Here is a 22,459-nt window from a genome sequence, read left to right on the forward strand (position 1 = left end):
CATGGACGATAACACATCTCCAACAATACCCAATATTTCTCTCACAATCATAGTGTGCACTCTCAAGTGCGGCATTCATTAGTAAAGTTTTTGAAACATCAAGAGCCACTACTCACTTAGATACCTGTTATGTTTTGAAACATCAAGAACTACTACTCACACTTGTATCATCAGGAATCTGACTTTAGTAGAAGCAAAGAGATGAATAAGAAAATCATGGGAAGGTCTACACAGCCCTAACAGAATGAATGCATGTGTACGATAAGTCCCGTACAAACACATTACCATATTGACAGATACCTGAAAAAAAGAACTGTAGAACAAATTTCATCCAATCGCTATCTATTTTAGATGTAATTGGAACATTAGTTTAGAATGGCTTTCATTGCAATGCAACATCTCGATTTCAAGTTCTATATCAATTACGTGATATGATAACATGCTTGAGAAAATAACTTCCTCTCATTATGATCTCACCATGATGATGTCCTTTTACACATTTCTATATTCGGCAAAAACATTGTTTTCATCACCTGTCATATCATATCAATATTGTCTCTGTTCTACATTCTAAATAAAGAAGTAACAAAATCCACAGAGCTATCATTTTACCTGAGATTACACACATACAAGAATTGTTTGATCCATATATATAGCATGCCTAATGCGCAATAGACTGATGTGAGCATGAGGGGGAGAAATGGCAGTGCTCCGTTGAATGCTACATTGTGAAAGAATTGACCATATATCTCCACTAGAATTAGTCCTGTCATATAAGCTAATTCACCATGGCCAAGTAGCTTTACTGATATCCCTTGCTCATTCAATCGATCATCATGCTCATATTTAGAATCTCCATAAGAAGGGGTATCTTCAGAATTATGGGATCGAAAATAGATGGAAAACAATACCCACATCACCAAACTGTAAAGAATAAGAAGAACAACCTTGATGGGATATTCCCTTGGCTCAAACAGAAGGGGGAAAAGTGAATAATATGACACTGGAAGAAACAAAAAAATCATCAAATCTTAGATAATAACACCATGGCAACTTGGATTTCAAACTAGCTATCTCAAAGTATTGAAACTTCATCAGGTCAAAAAGTTTTACCAGTAACATAAAAATCTGGTTATCATATATTATGGTATGAAAGGATAGTATTTTTTTCTGTAACATTCATTTCCTTGCTCTTAGTAAAAATCACATACCTACTAGAATTTTTCTTAGGACAAGCGCTGCACTAACAAGCATACGAGGATATCAAAATAGTACAGCAGTTTGAGTTACGGTTATTATATATATCTTATGAAATCTATTAAACTTTATTTTGCTAGAATTCATAATTTCATTTACTTCGACCATTACTACTGCTACTTACAGATATTCTATGATTTCAAAACAACACACAACCCATTAAGATTACATGCACAATTAACTCGAGTAAGTTTCTACAAAGAAAAACTTTACCTATAGAGAGGAAAAAGAATTCTTGTGCACTGTTTAAAGATTTGACAGCCACCAAGCTGAGAGGAATCAGAAAGTGAAGGCAAGCTTTTTCATGAACATGCCAACCGAACATAAATCCACAATAGTACGCATATGCCACTGAGAAAATCACATCTTCCTTCCTTGGTCTCTTCCAAAGCTTTAGTAAACATGGTGATATTGTGAGAATTACGAGTAGCATTGTGGTCAATGGAGTGATCTAAGTAAATAAAGCAAAAATGTTAGCACAAGGATGAAACAAATTCATGATTGTTATTCATAAACAACAATAGCAATCCAAAATAGCAAGATGATATTGTGAGAACCACGAGTGCCATAGAGTTGCCAAAAGGAGTGAACTAAGAAAATAAGCAAAAAGTTTGTTAGCACAACTACAAGCTTTAAACAATTTTCATGTTTATACATCAAAAGAATTTCATGTTTAAATGTCAATCTATTTCATTTTTAAGTGTCAAAACAGTTTATGGATGAAGTATTTCACAATAATAACGATATTCATATGAAAAAGAATTCTTATTAACCTGAGGTAGAACGACATGGAGTTTTGAATCGCCGACTAACCCGCCAGTCATTGATGCCTCTTGTAGCTCCAAATGAAAGCCAAGCTTTCTGAGCAAGTGACTAAGCACTTTATCTACAATATTATATAAAGCCCAAACATTTGGAGCCCAATATGCATGGCATAACCCACGACCAAATGGAAAAAGTCGCCTCAAAACTTGATCCATCTGTTCTGTTGAACGTTCACACATTGACAACATCAAGCTTCTATCCACCCGCTCTGAATTCATAAACATAAGGAATTGAAAAAGGAAAGAAAACTTTACCAACATCTACCGGTTAACTCTTCAACAAATTCCCAAACCACCCTTTTTATCTCCGAAATTCTCAAAGAGCACTCTAATTTACCTTTAGAGCACAATGATGCTGACTAAATGAATGATGCATCTATTATATGGCAATGTCCTTGACAGGCAACGACAGAGAAATCCCCTGAAAAGTTAGCTCTATTTCATAATTCCAAAAAACCCAAGAAGAATGTAATATTTTGGTTCACAGGAAATATTGAACTCGTTCAAATGAAAACTAAATGCATTTTCTGGGGAATATTAGGAAATATGAAGCATATCTTCAGGACTTTTCAAAATATTACGGGCACAGTTGGGAATTTGTGAAAATTAATGAGCAAATTTGGTAAATTTCCCCCAACATGAGGAAGGAATTTTACCTGTCTATAGTAGATGAATGGTCCGAAAGCAGCTAAAACAACACAAATCACTGATCCGCCAAGCTTCAAGAATCGGAAGAGATCCTTGCAATAATGCCGAAGAAGATATACGAAAAAAACGGGTGCGGCAACAGCAAAAAGATGCTTAAAACACAATAAAATCGCGAAAAGGATTCCCCCTTTCAGATCCTCCCCATCTCGAATATAAGTGATCGAAAGAATCAACATTCCGAGAAGAAAGCCATTATACTGAAAATGCACATGATCCACCATAAAAAGTCCAGGAGAAAGCAACACCGCTACACATACAACCAACCTTCGCAGATTCGACGGCCACTGCTTGACACATTGCCATAGTGCGGAGTAAAGCAAAAGGTCGGAGAATATAACAGAAAATCGTTGAAAATAGATCACTTGAGTTGCTTTGGAGAACTCCATGCCTTTGCGCAGATCTACCATGACGGGATCGATAACCCGAGCAAAAAGAGAGAGAAAAAGCTCATACCAGGCGAAGAAAGGAGGATAATCGAGGGTCCATTGGCTCGTTTCATCGAAATACCATCGATCAATGGGGAGAGAAGAAGTTATGGCCATCCAATTCCGGTGGACTTCTAAGTCAGTGCTGTGGTATGATGGAAGGAGAAGAAGTTTGATGCAGGTAGAGAGGCTAGCTACCCACCATAGCTCTGGGAACCCATCCTGAACCCGCTTCTGCTCCTTGTTATATGTCATGCTGCTCTTCCCCTTCTTCTTCTGATCAGTCCTGTTCTCTTCTTTCTTCATTCCAATCTTGTGCTTCTCCTTCTTGGGCTCCATGGCCATGGCAGCAGCAGAATTATGCAGAGAAAAGCAGGAAGGATTGAAGCATATAGTACGTAAAATTCGTGTTCGTCTAGCATAACATTCGTTTTTCCTACGTTAGGGAAACGAATGCGAATGTTATTCAAACATTCTTGTCTTTTTTTACCAATTTTTTAATGTTTTTTTTTCCATTTTTAGGCTTATTTAATAAATAGTAGTTAATCCAAAAGTACGGTATTTATCATTCTTTGAGGGTGTTTTTCTTACGAGAATGATTGAAACATTCGTGTATGGTACGTATGGTTCATACTATAGATTGAAGCATAGTACATATTTGTGAGGCTCCCCCATGTTTTCCCCTAATTACAGAAATGCCCCTACTATTCTTTTGATCTTTTGATCTATCTACAAAGATGACCTTCAAACCTTTCACTCTGTCCAATCACCCAACAGGACATACTTTTCTCACTCATGCCTCTCTTGATCACTACATCAAGTATTCGGATTAACATAACTAAATATATAGTTATGTTAATCCGAATACCAGAGTTATAATTGTATATAGTTATGTTAATCCGAATACCAGAGCAAATAATTGTATATAGCTATGTTAATCCGAATACCAGAGCAAATAATTGTATATAGCTATGTTAATCCGAATACTAGAGCAAATAATTATATATAGCTATGTTAATCCGAATACCAGAGCAAATAATTGTATATAGTTATGTTAAATCCGAATACCAAAGGAATCATTTTTGTATTTCTTCTCTTATTATATATAGTTATGTTAATCCGAATACCAGAGCAAATAATTGTATATAGCTATGTTAATCCAAATACCAGAGCTATAATTGTATATAGTTATGTTAATCCGAATACAGGAGCAAATAATTGTAATAGTTATGTTAATCCGAATACCAAATCAAATAATTGTATATAGTTATGTTAATCCGAATACCAGAGCAATCATTTATGTATTTCTTCTCTTATTATGTCTTGTTTGGATGCCATGGAGCTTTCGCCTCTTCTCTCCTGATATAACATCCATTTCCAATCGCATTACGTCGGATTCACAATAGTTCTGATTTGACATGTGTAATGCACCAAACTTCTTACTTACATGGGAACATTTCAATCCGATAAGCATGCATGCACAATTGTACATATTGCGAGTTGTATAATGTCTAGTGACCGAAAACTTGACATCGCGTGAAAGTACTAGGGCCGACACTTGTAATCTATCCTTGTTTCTTTAATATGGTTGTATGCATGGTTTCAACATGATTTTCCTTTGTCATAAACTAATGCACAAATGAACTCCTTCCTCCTACATTGTTCCCATTCTCTAGAAGATCATGATAAGAACAATGTTTTCACATAATCTTACAAATGAATGTGTTCTGACATTGATTAGCAGTAAGAAACTTCACCTTTGAGTTTATGTAAGCATTGCAAACGAGGATCCTTCCACATTGTGTGTCTCCTTCCAAAAACCATTGTGACGAACCACTACTTTATTTGGTATATGCCTTGCAACTACAAACCTCACAAACTTGATTTCCCACCTACATTACAGTTGGAGACTGCAATGGTATATGCCTTACAACTACAAACCTCGCAAACTTGATTTCACAGCTACATTACACTCGGGACACTCCAATTACCATATTATTTGAGAAAATTCAAGTCACGTATGATTGTATATTAAGATCTTTTAATGCGATATATCCTAGTTGATTTAACCAGTGCTGTAATGGGAATCTCTCAAATTAATCCAAATATACATACAAAGAAGTGAAAATAGGAAAATAAATCAACATGCAACCATCGTAATTTGTAGGGTGCAATACTCTTGACAAGCATTTGTTTCTATCATAGACCAAATTTCAACATTTAATCACATGAAACAATGTTTGGCTCAGAAAATCATAATCATATAACCATGCAAAACCATTGGGACGAGTTTTTCACATATAACGCTTGCATTAATACATAAATTTCACTATACAATGTGTCAGCCTCTTATACGATTGTATTTTCATACCATAATCAATAGGGCCTCTCAAAAATATAATTCCTACATATCCTCTGTTTCTCAAAATAACCCGGTATATTGGTTGGTAGTGTGGGAAAATAAACAAGCCAAAGAGTGTGATAGCCTCTTCCTCATTTGTGAACTGCAAAAGTTTGTTGAAAGCATCTCCCTTAAAAACTTAGTTTTGGCCACAGTTCAAAGACATCTGGATTATTAGTGAATGGAGGATATGACATGATCACTGTTTCACTGCATCTTTTTCAGTTAATACAAAGAAATTTTCCAACACACATCACAAAAGAGAGCTGCTAAAGCAAAGGTCTTCTAAAGAGATTTAATCCTTGTCCTCATCAGTCTGCTTGTAATAATAGCTGCAAAAACAAAGTAAAGCATGTGGAGAAATCCATGAAAGCATATAGAGGCTTTTTATGACAAGAACTAAATGGCTACTCACACATAAATATCTACACTATTTAAACCAGCATGCTTGCGTAGCAACCGCTCGATTGCATACCACTCCTTCCTGTCTTGTCGTGGATGAGAACTGATGCGTGGCATGTGAATGGACGCTGCATATATAGATATGAAAATATAAATCACGCATCATTACATACATACAAACCACCCATATGCCATACAATACATACATGCATAAATAACGCCAAACATATATACGTGCATCCGCCTATGTCCGTATACACACTCTCACATTCATATATTGAATCCAGACCTTCATTAAAAGTGTCCCCATACCAGACATAGCTGTTGCAGATTTGGTAGCTTTCCGCAGGCAAACTTCCAAAGCTGGTATAGAAATGTCACTGCGTGGGATTTTTCTTCGACTATCATAACTCTGAACCACCCCTAACCCAACATAAAGTTTCCACTGGCCTTCAGTTCCTGGAGGTTTCTCATCCTCATCCACTGATCAAATCAATCATAAACGCCATCCACATTATTAATTTTCTCTACTTTACTACTTTCATCATGCATTTATCTATGAAAACAAACAAATTATGTGAAAAGCACCAATCATCAAGGGCAATAAGATGGACATCATCCAAATAATTTCAAATCACATACAGTTGCAAAAATGCAGTTACCATCAAGTGGGATAAGATGGAAATCGCCCATGTGCAAGTCACCAGCTGCATGGGCTGCTTCATATATTTTCTCAATATGAGGAGAGAGTCTGTTCAACGCCGAGAACATACCACCCTTTCCCCAGGTTCCTGAATTATCAACAATACTGTGATTCCCATCCGACAAAAAAGAATGGAAAGGAAGTCATAGTTAGTTGAAAGACGCAAAATGAGATTCAAGAACTAATAGAAATGTTTACTCTGCTAAGTGCATCCATGATAAAATATAGCACATATGTCCAGGTCTTTTTAAACGGCAAGGACTAACTTGTAGGTGTAAGTTATACAACTGCAGTTCCTCCTTCGGTCACCACTAAATCTTCCTTGGATGCAAACTAAGGATTACAGTTCAAACTTCAAAGATATTAAAACGTGAAATGCAGACCCACAAATCACAGAAATGGTTTTTGCATCCCTAGCTTTTAAGCTGTGATAATATGATTAGCACAAGTCAATTTTGGATTTGCAAGGCAAGATTACGGGTCAAGGTAAGAAATAAGTATTATTTTATTGGGGACAGGCCCAAGATTCAAGGTTGCAATTCTCTAACCAAGGGTTACTAAAACATGATTTTTTGGTAATTGCCAAGCAGAAATCAAACTTGACTTTTTACTTCCATTGTTCAAGATTCATAGCACCTTGAGGTTATTTTGTACAGGTCTATTGAGGCTCCAAATCAAGTATAAAATCCTTGCATTTGAAAAATGATGTGACAAAAATGGATCTAAAAAACTATTGATAAATTAAATGATGAATATGCCACTCAATGAAAAGTCTGGATTACTGACCTAAAGATGATTGCAGGATTCTTCATGTTATGTGATGGCCTAGTACAGTCCCCAAAAACTAAATGCACATTTGATTCGTTGACATCTGTAGTTGAATCTCCAGCAATAACTCCTGGATCTTGAACAGCCAAAGATTTGTAACCTAGACTTTCCCATTTTGCTATCTTTCTTTCCTCAGCCTTTCTTTGCTTGGACATATGGTAGTCATCTAACCTCGACTCACCTGATGCATGTGTCTCCCTTTGACGAGTTGATACATGATCAGAAACAGCTCCTAACTTTTTGATCCAAGAATCCAGGACAGCATGATCAGCTACCATACTGTGTTCTTGTTCATCGTCATACTTTCTCCGTTTTGAAGAAAAATCTTGTCCTTGAAACGTATAGAAATTCTCTTCAAGATCATCATTGGAAATAGAGTTTTCATTCTGTGCACTCTGCCCTTGATTGTAACGCTGTTCTATGGCTTCTTGCACCAATCTTGAGATTTCAGGCATCGCTTCTGTCTTTTCTGATTCATTACAAGTTGATGAATGAAGTTTGTCCAAACCAAATATTATCATAGACCTCAGATCGGAGGGTTTAGCATGATCAATATCATCACTGTCAGAATCCATGTTGGGGTGTCCAATAATATCATGTGTAAGCTTCAGCTTCTTTTTAGCTCTGCTTAAGATCACCTATCAATAACATCCAAATAGAATAGTGTTGAATCCATCTCTTTTGATTGGCAGTATAAATGAAAAAGAAAAATGAAAGCAGTCTACTTAATGAACTCACCAAGTTACAACAAAAAAATATAGTTAGTATGTTCCATAAGTGGGTTTCAGTGAGTTAAAGTTGCATTGATCTTCTTCCCTTGCTCAAATAGGCTTCTATATGCATCGGCAGGCTTCCTCTTCCAAACAGTATACCCGTACCTTAAGCTAATTTCACTCTCAAAACAGGATCCTTCAGGTCAGGTTTCTTTGCTATTTGGATGGACATTCTATACCCCCACCATGCTTCTGATAATTGATTTGCATCAATGGAATCTTCACACTTGTGAACTTTAAATAATGCAGTTCTCCATGATGATGTCTCTTAGTTCCCTTTAAGCCATCTATGATTGTGCATATTGTAAATTCATTTGTTCTTCCACAGCTGTGTTTGATAGATGATCAATCATACAAAAAGTGTTTGTAATTTTATGCATTTACTGTGCGGAATTATTCTTTTATTTTTCTATCAATTAAAATATTTAGCTGAGATCTTCGTTTTTTCATTACCTTGACTTCATTGTTTGATGCAAGAAAAGACTGAGTATGTGTATATGACCCTTCTAAGATAGAATATAATATATCGAAACAAAAGATGCATGGATGCAAGTGAGCATGTGCATATAAAACCCAATAAAATATTAAAGAGTACCTCATCAATAGTGTCCTCTGCAACAAGATTTATTGCTAAAACAGGATTAACTTGACCAATACGATGTGCTCTTTGCACTGCCTGCTTGTCAGCTTGAGGATTCCAATCTTGCTCATAGAATATAACCTGTTAAAGGAAACCCATATCAATGCAGTAGTGCATACAACTAATAAATACAAAAGGAACATTACAATTTAATACATGAGTGTGATACAGCTTCTAAATATGAAAATTCAGATTGTTTATGAATCTAGTAACCTGTTTTGGAATAGCTTTCACTTGCATGAATGCAAGAAAATTTAGTCAAAATCGCACAAATGTTTCTGGGTCAAATTTGTGTTCCAATACAAGAGATAGCAATTGTGGAGGAAAGTCACTTAAAACATTTTCACGCATCATTTAAAAGGTCGAATATGTTCACAGCTCTATTACCAGCTCATTTTAGAAAGGATGATAATACATCCAGGAATGACCAGGAACTGCTTTAGTATGTACTTAGCATAATTTCTAAAAATGGCATAGAAGATGATATGAGGGATCACAACTCACCTTCACTCATGAACTACCTGCAATGCTCTTACAAATTATGCATCATGACGAAATCATAAATTATCACTGATATATCTTCTGCATCATGATAAAAATACAAATTAGTCAAGAGAATCATCTCAAACAAACCTCGAACCTCAGGTATGTTTCTAATCAAATTGCTAGACATCCAGTCAGCAAGGATAGCAGTTTGATCATAAACCATCATGTCAATAGGACCCCAGATGAGAATAATGGTAAACATATTCAAGTGAATCATCTCACAGCAGGGCCAGCACTAGAGAATAAAAGAGTATGTTCCTAACATAAATATGTTAGACATCCAGTGACCAAGGATAGCATTTTCAATCACAAAACATCATGTCACTTCAACCCCAGATGAAACTAATAGTAGAGAACCTGGTAACTTTCATTTCAGCCAGATTATCTGATTTCATAGTCAACTATGATAAAGAAATGAACCACTTTACCTATTTATCTGCTGCAATATGGTGTTTTCAAATTTCAAACCTCAAAGAAAACTAGGAGAAAAGTAGAGTTTAGGGTTTAGAGTTCCAGGGTAGCCACCTAGGCAAGGGAGGCACACATTCATACAAAGATGAACGCCTTTACATAGTTTTTTGACCAGCAATCATCACCCTCCAGCCTAGAATGATTTGTGAATAATTAGTTACCAACAAGGCCTAAAACTGCTACTGAAGAACAACTCGTTTGATATAATGCAATAATAACATAAGCAGCCAAGTTCTGCCAGTACTGACAACAATGTTAGCATGCTTTTAAAGAACAGGGATCTCACAGTATCTGCAGCAGTAAGATTAAGCCCAACACCACCAGCTCTTGTTGTCAAGAGAAAGACGAAAGGTTTTTCTGATCCTGTGCTTTCCGCTAATTTATTACTAGCATCAAATTTACGAGCGGATGCAAATCTCTCTTCAGCTCGGACAGATCCATCCAGTCGTTCATATAGATAACCACGATATTCCAGGTAGTCCTGCCATACAATATGAACAAAACGTGTTCGAAATTAATATAAACAGAGTGCTGACATACTGTAAAAACATTTGTCACAAATGAATGATCACACTGAAAAGCTGTCACAAACAAATCTCATTTGTGAGAATAGTGTAGCACTTGAAATATTTAGTGGATTTGAAACGTTTACCATTCAGATTACATTCAGCCAACAAAATGTTTCTACAATACTATAGACCATTGCATACAAACCTGGAGAATATCTAGGGTACGAGTCATTTGGGCATAAATTAGAACTCTATGCTTTTCATCATACAACTTCTGAAGTAACAAATCCAGGATAATCATCTTTCCACTCGCCTGGATGTTAAAAAACAAAAAACTGTTTAGCAATGCAAGAAGTTACTTTTTCACTTTCAAACTTGCACTAGAATGAGAGACACTTTGCATCAAATATGAGCTAGCTTACAGATACTTCTTTTGATTGAAAAGGACATTATGTTTAAAAGTCCATACTGAAAACAGCAGACAGAAAATTAACCTGTATCAAATGCTCTCCTTCTTCAAAAGGTTCAGGCTCCACACCATCAAATAAATAAGGATGGCTGCAAGCCTTTCTTAATTGCACTACCTGTTGAAGCATAGACAGATAATATTTACCAACAGTGGTGCTAATAAATCTGCAAAAGCACATTTTTCCATCACAAAATTGCAATTTACTTCCAATTTTCTTTCAAAGCAATCACCAAAGCATGTTAAATAAACTTATCTCCTCAAGAACCCTAGGGGAGGTGCAAATACAAAGATCCCCTTAATACATTCAACCCCAGAACCATCTTGATCATGACATTAGGTCACACTCAACCTCAAAAGCCATCTTAACTTTAAAATTCCATTCCAAACTGTTATCCATCAGCCAAGGTGTTTATCATTTGCAAACTGGTATCCATCAGCCAAGGATTGAATTTGGACGAGTCCAATAAGAGGAAAGCCTAAATATGGCTATAGGAATAGTTCAGAAAAGTTGTACCTTTCAGTACAATCCAAATGTACACATTTATGTGAAGCCATTAATATAATAGAATCTGGAGTCCTTGGATGGAAAAACATAGGCTAATTGGAAGACTGCAAGCAATACAGCACTATTGACTTTACTTTACACTTTACTAACCTCTATATAAGATGTAATTGTAACGTAATGAAAGAGAGGGAATGTCAATGAAAGTTTGTTTTATCTAACTTTAATTTCTCCATCCTTGTACCAATTATAAAATTATAGTTGAATTATTCTTGTAGCTTTGTGACACATTTCTCGGATGTGTGTATATGGCAAAAAATGTGTTGTGAAGATCGTGCCACAAATGTGCAAATAAGTGGCGTGCCTCTATTTCAAGTTATGATCAACAAGATTTTGAGGAGTGAGAAGGTCGATGACAATAACGTTTCGTAGAGCAAGATCTCAATCCTCCAACCTTTAGGCTAGATTAGATAGATCTCACCAACTCATCAATATATGAATGAAACCGACCCAATTTTTATTAATCAAGTTGTAATTACAATTAGTGAGGTTTCTCTTCTAGTCACTTCCTTAATCCCTTTAATCTCCCCACAAATGAGCCCCCCACAAATGAGCCAACCCTTTTCTTTTATATCGCAAGTGCTTCCTCACTTTGGAGACCTCTCCATTCTGGATCGACCTATGCTAGAGATCCTTCGAAGACAAAAACCCCCCACAAATGAGCCAACCCTTTTCTTTTATATCGCAAGTGCTTCCTCACTTTGGAGACCTCTCCATTCTGGATCGACCTATGCTAGAGATCCTTCGAAGACAAAAACCCCCCACAAATGAGCCAACCCTTTTCTTTTATATCGCAAGTGCTTCCTCACTTTGGAGACCTCTCCATTCTGGATCGACCTATGCTAGAGATCCTTCGAAGACAAAAATTACAACCTTCTAACTTGAGAATCTTACATGTAAAAATAACAAGATTCTTTCATCACTTTTTATCTTATTTATTTTTTTACTTAGCAGCATTTATCTTGGTTTGTTGTTCTCAAAGACGAGGCAACACTTAAGATGTAATCTCTTGCTTGGTCTTATAGGCCATTTTCACCTCTTAAAAGACGATATTTCTTTCTTTCTTTCTATTGACAAAGTTCATCTTCTTCTTCCTTTCTTTCATATTTGCTTCCTTCTCCTATTCCTTATTCCTTGTGTTTCTTAAATATTGTCTTCAACGTTCTCTTTACCTTCTTTTTCTCCTTCCCTTCCCTCGACCTGTCTACCTTCCTTTGTTACTTCCACATCATGACCCCCTATCTTTTTATCAGGGTTACGGTGATTACCAGACTCGCTAGGGCTAGGGTTAATGTCAGCCTGAGTAGGTCCGGGGCTCATTCATTTAGTCAGGCCATGCCAAGCAGTCAGTGGCTAAGGTCAATAGGTCAGGCTACACAGGTTTGTCAATGTTGGGCTGCGCAAGGTTGGCAGGCTAGCTAGGGTCAGCAAGCGGTTGCAGTCATTGGTCTAAGTAGGTTGGGCAAGGTCAGATTGATCGGGCCAAGTAGGTAGACTTTTAGTGCATACGAGTAGCAATCAACAGTATGGTTTCAACCGAACTGAACTGCAAAACCGCGGCTTAATGGCTTAATACTGTAAACAGTTCAGTTCAAGTTTTTGTAAACGGTTCAATTTGGGTTTGGTTCAATTTAGGATCAACAGTTCGGTTTGAAACTTGTGTGGGCACGCTCGAAACGCTCCCTCGTCACAAGATGGCCGAACGTACAAGGAAGACACAAACACACACAAATTCTCGTACACCTTTATGAGGAGAGGTGCATGGGCACACCCGAAACGCTCCCTCATCACAAGACGGCCGAATGTACAAGGAAGACACAAACACACACATGAATGCTCGTACGCCTTTATGAGGAGGAGAGGTGCATGGACAAGCCCAAACGGTCCCCTCGTCACAAGACGGCCGAATGTACAAGAAAGACACAAACACACGCACAAAATGCTCGTACGCCTTTATGAGGAGGAGAGGTGCATGGGCAAGCCCGAACGGTCCCCTCGTCACAAGACGGCCGAACGTACAAGAAAGACACGAATAAAGAAAGAAGGAGAGAAAGAAACATGAATGATATCGACCAAAGAGATAAATACGTGTTCGATTCCAACGCAAGAGGACCCTTTATAAAATAGGGTTTTGTTTACAATGGCAACTTATAGTTAACCACAAGCTCAATCAAAACATAAATATTAAATGCCCTTAGAGACAAAAGCAAATCCGAACACGGCGAAGATGAACACACGAGCACAACCAAAATGCCAATCCCAACGAACCACGACTACCCGAACGGCGAGCACACGGGCTCACAATGACGAACGGAGCGGAGCAACGTCGAACCAACGAAGCTTGGGCTCACGAGCACTTTGAGTGCCGACGCAAAGAAGACGAGCACGTGGCGATGGGGGGATGAAGGGGTATGAGATGAAAAGAAGTGGTGAATAAGGAGATGAAGAGCTTCGAAGGAAAATTGGCGATAGTCTCCTCCTCCCGAATGAGCCCCCCTCGACCTCCTTTTATAGGAAAAAAAGAAGGGGGGATCGCCAAATTTGTCTTCAATGAAAAAGGAATAAAATTCCTTAAATCACGCTACACTGTAAGTCCAAATTCGAACCGTGCACCTCTAGCTAGTAGTCAATGTGACTATCCACTAGCCCACTAACTCTTTCTTATATAATATATAATTCTATCTCTATAAATTCATAGCCTATCTCCCCTCTACCTTTTATCTGTCCTCTCTCTTACTTTTTGCACGAGCTTCAATACCTCCTTTTCACCCTTTCTTTTCCTTTTTATTTTGCATATGCACAATTAATCGCTTTTGTGTGCACACACATTGCACATACACATTTTGACCCCCCTTTCGCCGGTTTTTCCCACTCTCGAGCACGCCACATCACGACAACGTCTTTTAAGAGGCCAAGTCGTAAGTTGTAAGTGTTGTCTTGTCTTTGAAAACAACAAATCAAAATAAAATTAATATTACTCGGTCAATATAAAAGTAAATAAGATAAAAAGAGGCGAAAGAATCTCGTTTTCGACACATGTGACATTCTCAAGTTAGATATATTATAGCTTTTGTCTTCAAAAGATATCTAGCATAAGTCGATCCAGAATGGAGAGGTCTTCGAAGAGAGGGAACCACCTGCGATGACGGAAGATAATGGTCTTTATTTGTTGATGGCAAGGGTGTTGAGGTTGTGGTCCATGGGGTCGGGGCTTACGTGCATGACAAATTGTTATTGCCCAATCTATTATAACCCCTTTGTTATGTCCTGGTTGGGAGTCCATTAAAGTATCCCTAAATTGACTTGTAGCATTAGTAGGATTGATGCGGCTAAGGAAATTATGCTATTGTCCTTCAACAACTTTTCCATGTCTCTTGAGTTCTAGCAAGAAACGTCCTAGGCACCGTTGGTCCTCATATTCCATAACATAAAGTGGCAATGATATCTCCCTCTGATTTCATAAAAGACACTACAGTGACACTGCTTTGCTTTGCCGGGTTTCACTCCTTGATGACGAAATTGGCAAATTCAAAAATAAATGAAATGAGAGAGAGAGAGAGCAATGAAATGAAAGGATATATTAACACCTTCAAAAAGCCAAATTGACCTATGAAACCAAAAGTTATATCCATGTGAATCTTATAATTGTACATAAACTATATAGCTCCTATGTAATTAGGCAGTGATCAGAACCGTGGGTACAAGTAATGAGGAGGATATAGTGAACAAATGAAATAAATGTGTGTATGTGTTGATGCATATCTAGAAGAAGCATTAGCCCACAAATGCTCTCATAGAATGATGTCATATGTCCATGCTCGATCTTGAACAATGATACAATGTATCCTCTGATGCAAGCTACCTCTGCTGTGTGATAATCCGCTTATCCTAGGGGCATCACAGTGCACGAAATGAACTCCATGGTCAAGCAATATCCTTCTTTGAGGTGCTGGTTGAGCTTGCTCTGAGGTCACTTGCAGCAAACTTCTATAAACGCAGCTACTTTTCAGGAGAGACTCTGGATCTCTACTAGAAATAAGCCCAAACGGATCTTATCATAGAAGTTCATGACTCAGGAAAATGGTTCAAATCCCTCCCTAACGAGACAGTGAAAGAGTTGGATATGCAATATCCAGGACATCATATACATCCATCTTCTGTGATGTGTAGAAGATGTTCCAATAGAGAAAGCCATGTTTTTATCCAACTTCTGAAAAGGTTTGATTCATGTCTGCCTAGTCTCTAGCTGGGCAAGTTCTTGCCTGATAAATTTGTTACTCTCTGAGTGAGTTAGTGTGATGGAAAAACATACCACTACAATATCCTGACATTCATTTGGAGAGGACTCATGACAGCACCTTGACATCACTCATTAGACATAATAGGTTAGAGCACTTACAATATTCTGCAATGATATCTGAGATGCCGTTCCTCTCTTTTGCACCAGTTTGGGAAGTTCTTTCTTGAGTATTGAAAGATAGATGGTCTTTTGCAACGGAACTAGTCTTGCCAATCTTCATACAGAAAGGAGGGCCATTAAACACAAACTTCCGAAAACATCCATACTATTATTTTTAGGACACAGGGGTGTAAAAGCTTCTTACATTGTGATTTCAGAAAAGGACGGCAAATCTAGAGTTTTGTTTGCCACTAATGCATCTTTCGTGCGACGAAGCATAAAGACATTTATGATGCTTTTTAGCAGTTTCAGTTCCTCAGCTTCTTCATTTGAGTCTGCAACATAAAAGAAAACCTTGCCATGATCATTCATAGCTAGACCTCTATCATAAGAAGTTCCTTTGATACCCACTTATCCCAAGTGTAATGAAAATGCATATAGTTATTTAAAACAACAATAGAAACTTCATAAGTATTATGAAGATGCATGTAATTATCTAAAATAAGTACATAAAGTTCATAATTATTGTGGAGATGCAGATCGTTATCTAAAATAAATGTAGAAACTTCAGGAGTATTATGGAGATACATTCAGTTCTTGAAAATAATTATAAAAACTCTACAAGTATGCAACTTATTCACCACCACAGATATGCATCCAGCCTACTATACAATATGTAAACCAAACACATGGCAAACGCACCATGAAAAGCTGAAAATGGGAATATTGATATGAAATCTTCCAGGTTATTAAAAATCTGAGGCATGCAGAAATGCAGCAATGCCCACAATTCTGTGAGATTATTTTGTATTGGTGTCCCTGTCATTAGTAACCGCCTTGGAATCATATAGTTGTTCTCCAGAGTTTTATACAGTACCTATATATTAATACAATAAATTGTCCAACAGCTGTTAAAGTCAATATAATCAGAATTAGCATGAATAACATATTTGCACATGGGTTGGCAGTGGTTCAGGCTCATGCCCTATAAGATACAAATAGAGAATTCAACTACTAATTGCCCACAATGGCCACTAATACCCCCATCAAAGAAGAAAAAGGATCTTTCCATGAGGAAAGCATAAGGTGACTTAAGCAAAATAGTTGAGAAATAATAATAATAAAATTCACTGAAATATACAGCACAAATGCATTCTTGTAGCAGATCCTTGGAAATTGGATGATGATGATGATGATGATGATGGAAATCATTATTTTCAAGTAAACAAGTGTTTAAGGTAATAGGATGCGAGTTTATCAGCACAACTTCTTTCTGATCTGCGCTAAAGATTTCAGATATTTGAACTTTTGCAATCTTCTGCTATCCTACTTTCCATCATGTTTTCCTTTTAACTAGTTATAGCTATTTTCTCCTCTATGAATGGTGCTTAACTAGTGCTGCCACCGCATGAATCCATCTATGGATGTAGAAATAGCGTTGTTACTCATGTGGCTTGAAACTTACCCACCAAAGAATTTCTCACTAGAAACATCCAAGAAGATGAGGCATGATGATGGCCAAACTTATTTATATACATATATCTGTATACATGTGTGTGTATGTTCAGCCCACACAAGTGACAAATAGCTATTCTGCACCCATAGATGTACTCACAGGGAGATTACTATGGCATCCCAAGAAATTTCCACACAGTCAAACAAAAACTGTTCTATCTCTGCTTAACGAACCTCATGTATGTTCGTGTTCCTTACAATATCTAATGGGAAACCTCAGAGTAGAGGTGAAATGTAACAAAAGTAATTTCAATATCGTGCCCTAATTGGCAGAAAAATGCCGTAGATATGCACGCCAATATCCTGTGAAGCACGCAGAGAATATGAAGGAAACCAGATGTACGTAGTTGCTTCAGCATAGTGAATATAATATTGAGGTATGAATATTGTACATAGAGCTCAGAATTCAACCCATGCAATGGCAGAAAAGCAACTGAATGGCCAAAAAGAGCTCGCTGAACTTCCATGCTGGAAATGATGGTGCAAGTGATGAATGTGATATACAGAATAAACATACATACAGATCTTGGACTTGGAGAACAAAAAGTTGTATTAGCGAATACATTCACAATAAAGGAATTTTGAGTAGAAAGGGGGGTGTGAATTTCAAAGAATATCTAGGTGTATTATATAATGTATTGCAAATGAAAAATAAATATTTAAAACTTACACTGGAAGAGTTTTTAAGCCTTTGTGCTTCATCAATAACAGTGTATTTCCAGCAAAATCGAGAAAGGAAAGCTTCATCAACCATGGCCAGGTCATATGTGGAAAGCAAAACATCAAAAGGAAGAGCTGGATTCTCCTGCAAAAACATAAACGCCTCTTTAATCAACCAATATCTATTTAGATTATAAGGAGTGCTAATATTTTCGTATCGGATCAAAATTTCCTCACAGTTTTCCCTAGATTATGGAATCTTAATACTTAATGATAAGAGTAAGCTTCCACATACCCAACATGAAGTTGGCTGGCTATGAACAAATTGACAAATCTCCTTCGAAAGTTCCATTCGTTCATCTTTATTACCGATATACCGAACAATTCTCAGATTTGGAGCATAATGGGCGAACTCACTTGACCACCCATCAACCACACTTAAAGGGCACAGGACAACTATGCAATGACACATTAGAGAAATTTTAAAAAGCCACTCATCCATGGACCATAACCATGAATGCATCATGCATAGATTGTTTTAAGAACTGTCACATATTTATTAGAACCCTTCAAAACATAACTCTCCATTCTCTCAATTAAAAGTATTATGCAGTAAATGTCCACCTACAGAAAGGTCCTGAAATCTTTCTCTGAAACTTCAAGTAAGAGATAAATGCAATTGCTTGAAGTGTCTTCCCAAGACCCATCTGCAAAAAACAGCAAATGGTATTGCATACTAACGTAGTATAGACACAAAGTATGATACCAATGAGCTCCAAAACTGTCAATCTAAGAGCCTTTTGATTTTTAAGGAAAAACTCATTTAACAAATGAGCTCCTAAACCCTCAAATCTAAATGCCTTTTAATTCTGAAGGAAATACTCTATTTATTCCAATTTGCATCACTCATAACCTATCAAAAATAGGAAAATCTTTTTTAATCATAGATACTCGTAATCATTCAGCTTTATGTTTCCCACCTCCAGCTTCAACAAGTATACAACTTCTTTTTTGACAAGAAATAATCAGGAATCATGTCATAAATTCCTCATTCTGGTCATAATAAAATGTTTTCTGGGGGTCTCAACATGAATTTCAGCAGTTTTAGTTTTCATTCTGTTTGAACTTTCATAATTGTATTGTTAGACCATGAAATACATGGAAAAATATTCATTATATGATGAAATATTCCAATTAAAACATTTTGTTATCGACGGTAATGTTTTTCCTACCTTAAGGTGTGCAAACCTGAAATTTTACATATATAATGACGCATACAGGATAATAGAAAGAATCTGACCTCATCACCTGCACAATCCAAGGCATCACAAAATGTTATATACAGCATGATTAAGAACAAAATTTAGATATCTTTATATTAATATGATTTATTAAATGGATCAGATATAGCAGTAACTTTTATATAAATGTATCATATAATATACATGCTATTATGATCTATATCTGGCATCTGTTGGAACATCAGCTATCACAAATAGAGTAAGAACCTAAGAGATATGAAATAGGCTGTATGGGATGATCAATATGAAGATATTAAGAGTTACATATAAAGTAAAACAATAGAAAGGATACTCTCACTGGAGCATGTTATGATAGAATGGATGCCGTATAGCATATATGATGTTGAGTAAAGCAGTTCATTCACCAGATGTCAAAGTCTATGGAATTATGGTATCGTATAACAAATATGAAATTTGGCAGCAGTACAATCACCCTTCACCGGATATCAAAAAATATACAGAATCGTGTCATTTTTACACCGCATATGAAATTGGGCAGCGCATTACATCTCAATGTCTGATATAGAAAGTGGCATCATGGGCCTTATGTGATTTAATTTACATGAAAAGATATATATACATCCGTATGCATATATGTGATCGAATCTATGTACATATTATGTAAGTCTGTCTTCTGTATGTAGGTATGCATAAATGTATACATAGATGCAAGAATGTACATATACCTACACGTCCGTAAGCATGCACATAGATACCGACATATATATATATATATATATATATATATATATATATATATATTTGTATGCATAAACATGTATGTACATATATATACATATATATATATATATATATATATAGAGAGAGAGAGAGAGAGAAAGAAAGAAAGAAAGATATATTAACGTCTTCTAAAGCCAAAATTGGCCCATGAGACAATTGGTTTACAACAAAAAAATGGGATAATTTACCCATTCATGGAAAGAGGAGGAATGAATTCACATACCTAAGATGACATTGAAACCTCGGAGGTAGCACCTGATTAGCCATGAGACACCTTGTGCCTGATGAGGCTTCAGCTGAGCAGTTATTCCCCATAGAAATTTGCACTGGTGTAGGACCTCCTCTGCAGTGAGGGTGGCCTCGGACGGCTCAGATTGAGCAAGAGAGGATGCGAGCTTCAGCCTTTCCTTGGCATTCCTTCTCTCTACATCTTCCATTCTTTCTTTCTTTCTTTCTTTCTCTGCCTCAGTCTCTGCCTCTGCCAAGCTCTGCCTTCAACGTATACACTACATGCATATATATATATATACATAATACAACCATTGTACGAACCATACGTGCATTTGCATTCTCGAATGCTTCAATCATTCGAGGATGGTAAATACCATACTTTTGTATTTACTTACTATGTATGTACATATACCGTGCATAGTATGAACCTTTACGTACCACACGTGCATTCGCATTCGCGAATACACCCTCGAAGTATGGTATTTACCGTACTTTTGTATTCATTATAAATCCATACGAATGTTTTTTATAGCATGCGCATTCGTCTGCATTCGTATAAAAAAGCAATGTTTGCCAATGCATTCGAGTATATTATGTACTATGCATATACGTATACATATACATGTACAACATATGTACACATAAGTATACATACATATACATATGTATCTAAATATATACATATATACATAGGTATATATAAACACAAATACATGTACATATACATATGTATCTGTATATATACACACACAAATACATGTATACCCTTGAGTTTTCTCTATTTCCCATCAAATACCCCCCCCCCTTCTCTCAGGAGTCTTTCATTATTTCCCTGACACATACGCCTAGGTCTTTTCCTTGTCCCCGTGCATAAGCTCTCTGCATGCACCCTCGCCCCTGGCCTTAGTAGAGGCAATCAATACCTTGGATAATCTCACTATGTCGTGACTCTCTTCTTCTCAGATTCAAAAAAACCTTTGGCATTTCACTTGCAAATACTTAAGGAGTGTTGTTCCATTGCTTCTCGTATAACACTACCTTGTTATATAGTCTGTCATGTCCGACAAATATAAAAAAATCAAATGAAAAATGTCGCAAGAGCCTTTGACCAATAAAAAGGTTCTTCTCTCTCCTCACAATGGAGTGTGGGAATGAGCCCCAACATGAGTTGATCGTCTATCCTATGTTAAGTCGTGAATGATTTTTCTCCACAATTTGTAGGTTGCTCAACATGTTGTCGTGCAAGCCACCCTTCATTTGGTGATACGTTTATGGTAGTGACAATGCCACCCCTTCTCCAAGGCATACCCTCGACCCCACTCGAGGCAATCTACTCAATGCAACCATTGCTTTAACACCACTTAGTTTATACTCACTATGATGTAAAACAATGCATTGAGGCACAAGTGATGAGAGTAGTTGATTATGCACATTTTTCTCTAAACAAGTTCGAGAGTCTAAGTGTCACGACTCAATGCAACGCTCTACCTTTATCACATTCAACTATGGGTAAAAGCATGCGAGTGGAAACACTATGGGTAAAAGCATGTGAGTGGCCATAACTATTTAGCTATTTGTTTAACTAGTTTTTTGTGGGAAAATCATAATGATCATTTATGAAATTTTATGCTTTATTAGTTAAATATATGACATTTAAATACATGTCATTTAATTTTTGAGAATACTCAAAAATTTGAACTTTCGTTTCTAACGTAGTGGAACTTGGGGAACAGTGCCTTCATCTAAATTCGACTTGAATGTCACCAAATTCCTGTTAATCCTAAGTTTGAGTTTGAAATCCAAACAGATGGAGTACTTTGAGCATGAATGTAGACGAAGCTCCCGCAACAGCGCAAAAACTCTGATATCGAAGTTACACCTTGAAAGTTACAACACACCACCAGTTCGATCCTCGTCCAGGTATGTAACTTTGTTTATGTGATTGTAACTTTGTTTCATGTTCGTCTTTTATAAAAAAAGATTAGGGTGAAGTCGTTGGAGTCCCAAACAAGGATGTCTCGAAGATCGGGGTGTAGTAGCAAGTGTGTTTTTTATTGACAAAAAATTTGATTAGGGTTTATTTCATACATATTT

General features: G+C 36.8%; 2 protein-coding genes and 1 long non-coding RNA gene across 5 annotated transcripts; all 3 read right to left on the reverse strand.

Annotated features, from left to right (window-relative positions):
- Positions 1–369: 369 nt before the first annotated feature.
- Positions 370–3,558, reverse strand: LOC147849689 (ALG6, ALG8 glycosyltransferase family). Its single transcript, XM_087337163.1, has 5 exons — positions 2,738–3,558; positions 2,031–2,237; positions 1,471–1,708; positions 613–1,003; positions 370–533 (listed from the first exon to the last, which is right to left on the reverse strand). The coding sequence occupies exons 1-5, from the start codon at positions 3,551–3,553 to the stop codon at positions 530–532; spliced, it is 1,656 nt and encodes a 551-aa protein (XP_087193289.1). The 5' UTR covers positions 3,554–3,558; the 3' UTR covers positions 370–529.
- Positions 3,559–5,503: 1,945 nt separating this feature from the next.
- On the reverse strand, positions 5,504–19,400 carry LOC147849690 (putative helicase CHR10). 3 transcript variants are annotated; one of them, XM_087337019.1, is made up of 16 exons: positions 19,325–19,400; positions 18,721–18,799; positions 18,388–18,548; positions 18,103–18,237; positions 16,620–16,794; positions 16,123–16,252; positions 15,918–16,032; positions 10,982–11,071; positions 10,693–10,800; positions 10,265–10,459; positions 8,917–9,042; positions 7,507–8,186; positions 6,680–6,825; positions 6,330–6,500; positions 6,031–6,145; positions 5,504–5,947 (listed from the first exon to the last, which is right to left on the reverse strand). In XM_087337019.1, exons 2-16 carry the CDS (start codon positions 18,797–18,799, stop codon positions 5,911–5,913), a joined length of 2,463 nt encoding a protein of 820 aa, XP_087193145.1. In that variant the 5' UTR covers positions 19,325–19,400; the 3' UTR covers positions 5,504–5,910. The 3 variants fall into 3 exon arrangements, with proteins under 3 accessions (XP_087193145.1, XP_087193146.1, XP_087193147.1); XM_087337020.1 differs by lacking the exon at positions 19,325–19,400 and having other exon boundaries at positions 18,717–18,840; XM_087337021.1 differs by lacking the exons at positions 18,388–18,548; positions 18,721–18,799; positions 19,325–19,400 and having other exon boundaries at positions 16,620–16,736; positions 18,103–18,236.
- On the reverse strand, positions 18,931–20,602 carry LOC147849691 (uncharacterized). The gene is made up of 2 exons (XR_015531719.1): positions 20,358–20,602; positions 18,931–19,400 (listed from the first exon to the last, which is right to left on the reverse strand). It is a non-coding gene; the product is annotated as an uncharacterized LOC147849691 (long non-coding RNA).
- Positions 20,603–22,459: the final 1,857 nt, after the last annotated feature.

Source organism: Azolla caroliniana, unplaced genomic scaffold (assembly GCF_043228905.1).
Source record: "Azolla caroliniana isolate FFs.n. ecotype wild unplaced genomic scaffold, voAzoCaro1.0.p SCAF_22, whole genome shotgun sequence".
In the NCBI taxonomy this organism is placed as follows: domain Eukaryota; kingdom Viridiplantae; phylum Streptophyta; class Polypodiopsida; order Salviniales; family Salviniaceae; genus Azolla; species Azolla caroliniana.

What these genes read in the sequence shown, in the direction of transcription:
- LOC147849689 (XM_087337163.1), bottom strand. Translation starts at nt 3,553, where the DNA reads ATGGAGCCCAAGAAGGAGAAGCACAAGATTGGAATGAAGAAAGAAGAG. An exon ending in CATTCATCTACTATAGACAG is followed by an intron (nt 2,238 to 2,737) that starts GTAAAATTCCTT and finishes TCAACAGAACAG; the next exon opens with ATGGATCAAGTTTTGAGGCG. An exon ending in ATTCTTTTTCCTCTCTATAG is followed by an intron (nt 1,004 to 1,470) that starts GTAAAGTTTTTC and finishes TGTTTCTTCCAG; the next exon opens with TGTCATATTATTCACTTTTC.
- LOC147849690 (XM_087337019.1), bottom strand. Translation starts at nt 18,799, where the DNA reads ATGGGTCTTGGGAAGACACTTCAAGCAATTGCATTTATCTCTTACTTG. An exon ending in AATCCTGCAATCATCTTTAG is followed by an intron (nt 6,826 to 7,506) that starts GTCAGTAATCCA and finishes TGGGAATCACAG; the next exon opens with TATTGTTGATAATTCAGGAA. An exon ending in AATAGTGTAGATATTTATGT is followed by an intron (nt 5,948 to 6,030) that starts GTGAGTAGCCAT and finishes TTGTTTTTGCAG; the next exon opens with CTATTATTACAAGCAGACTG.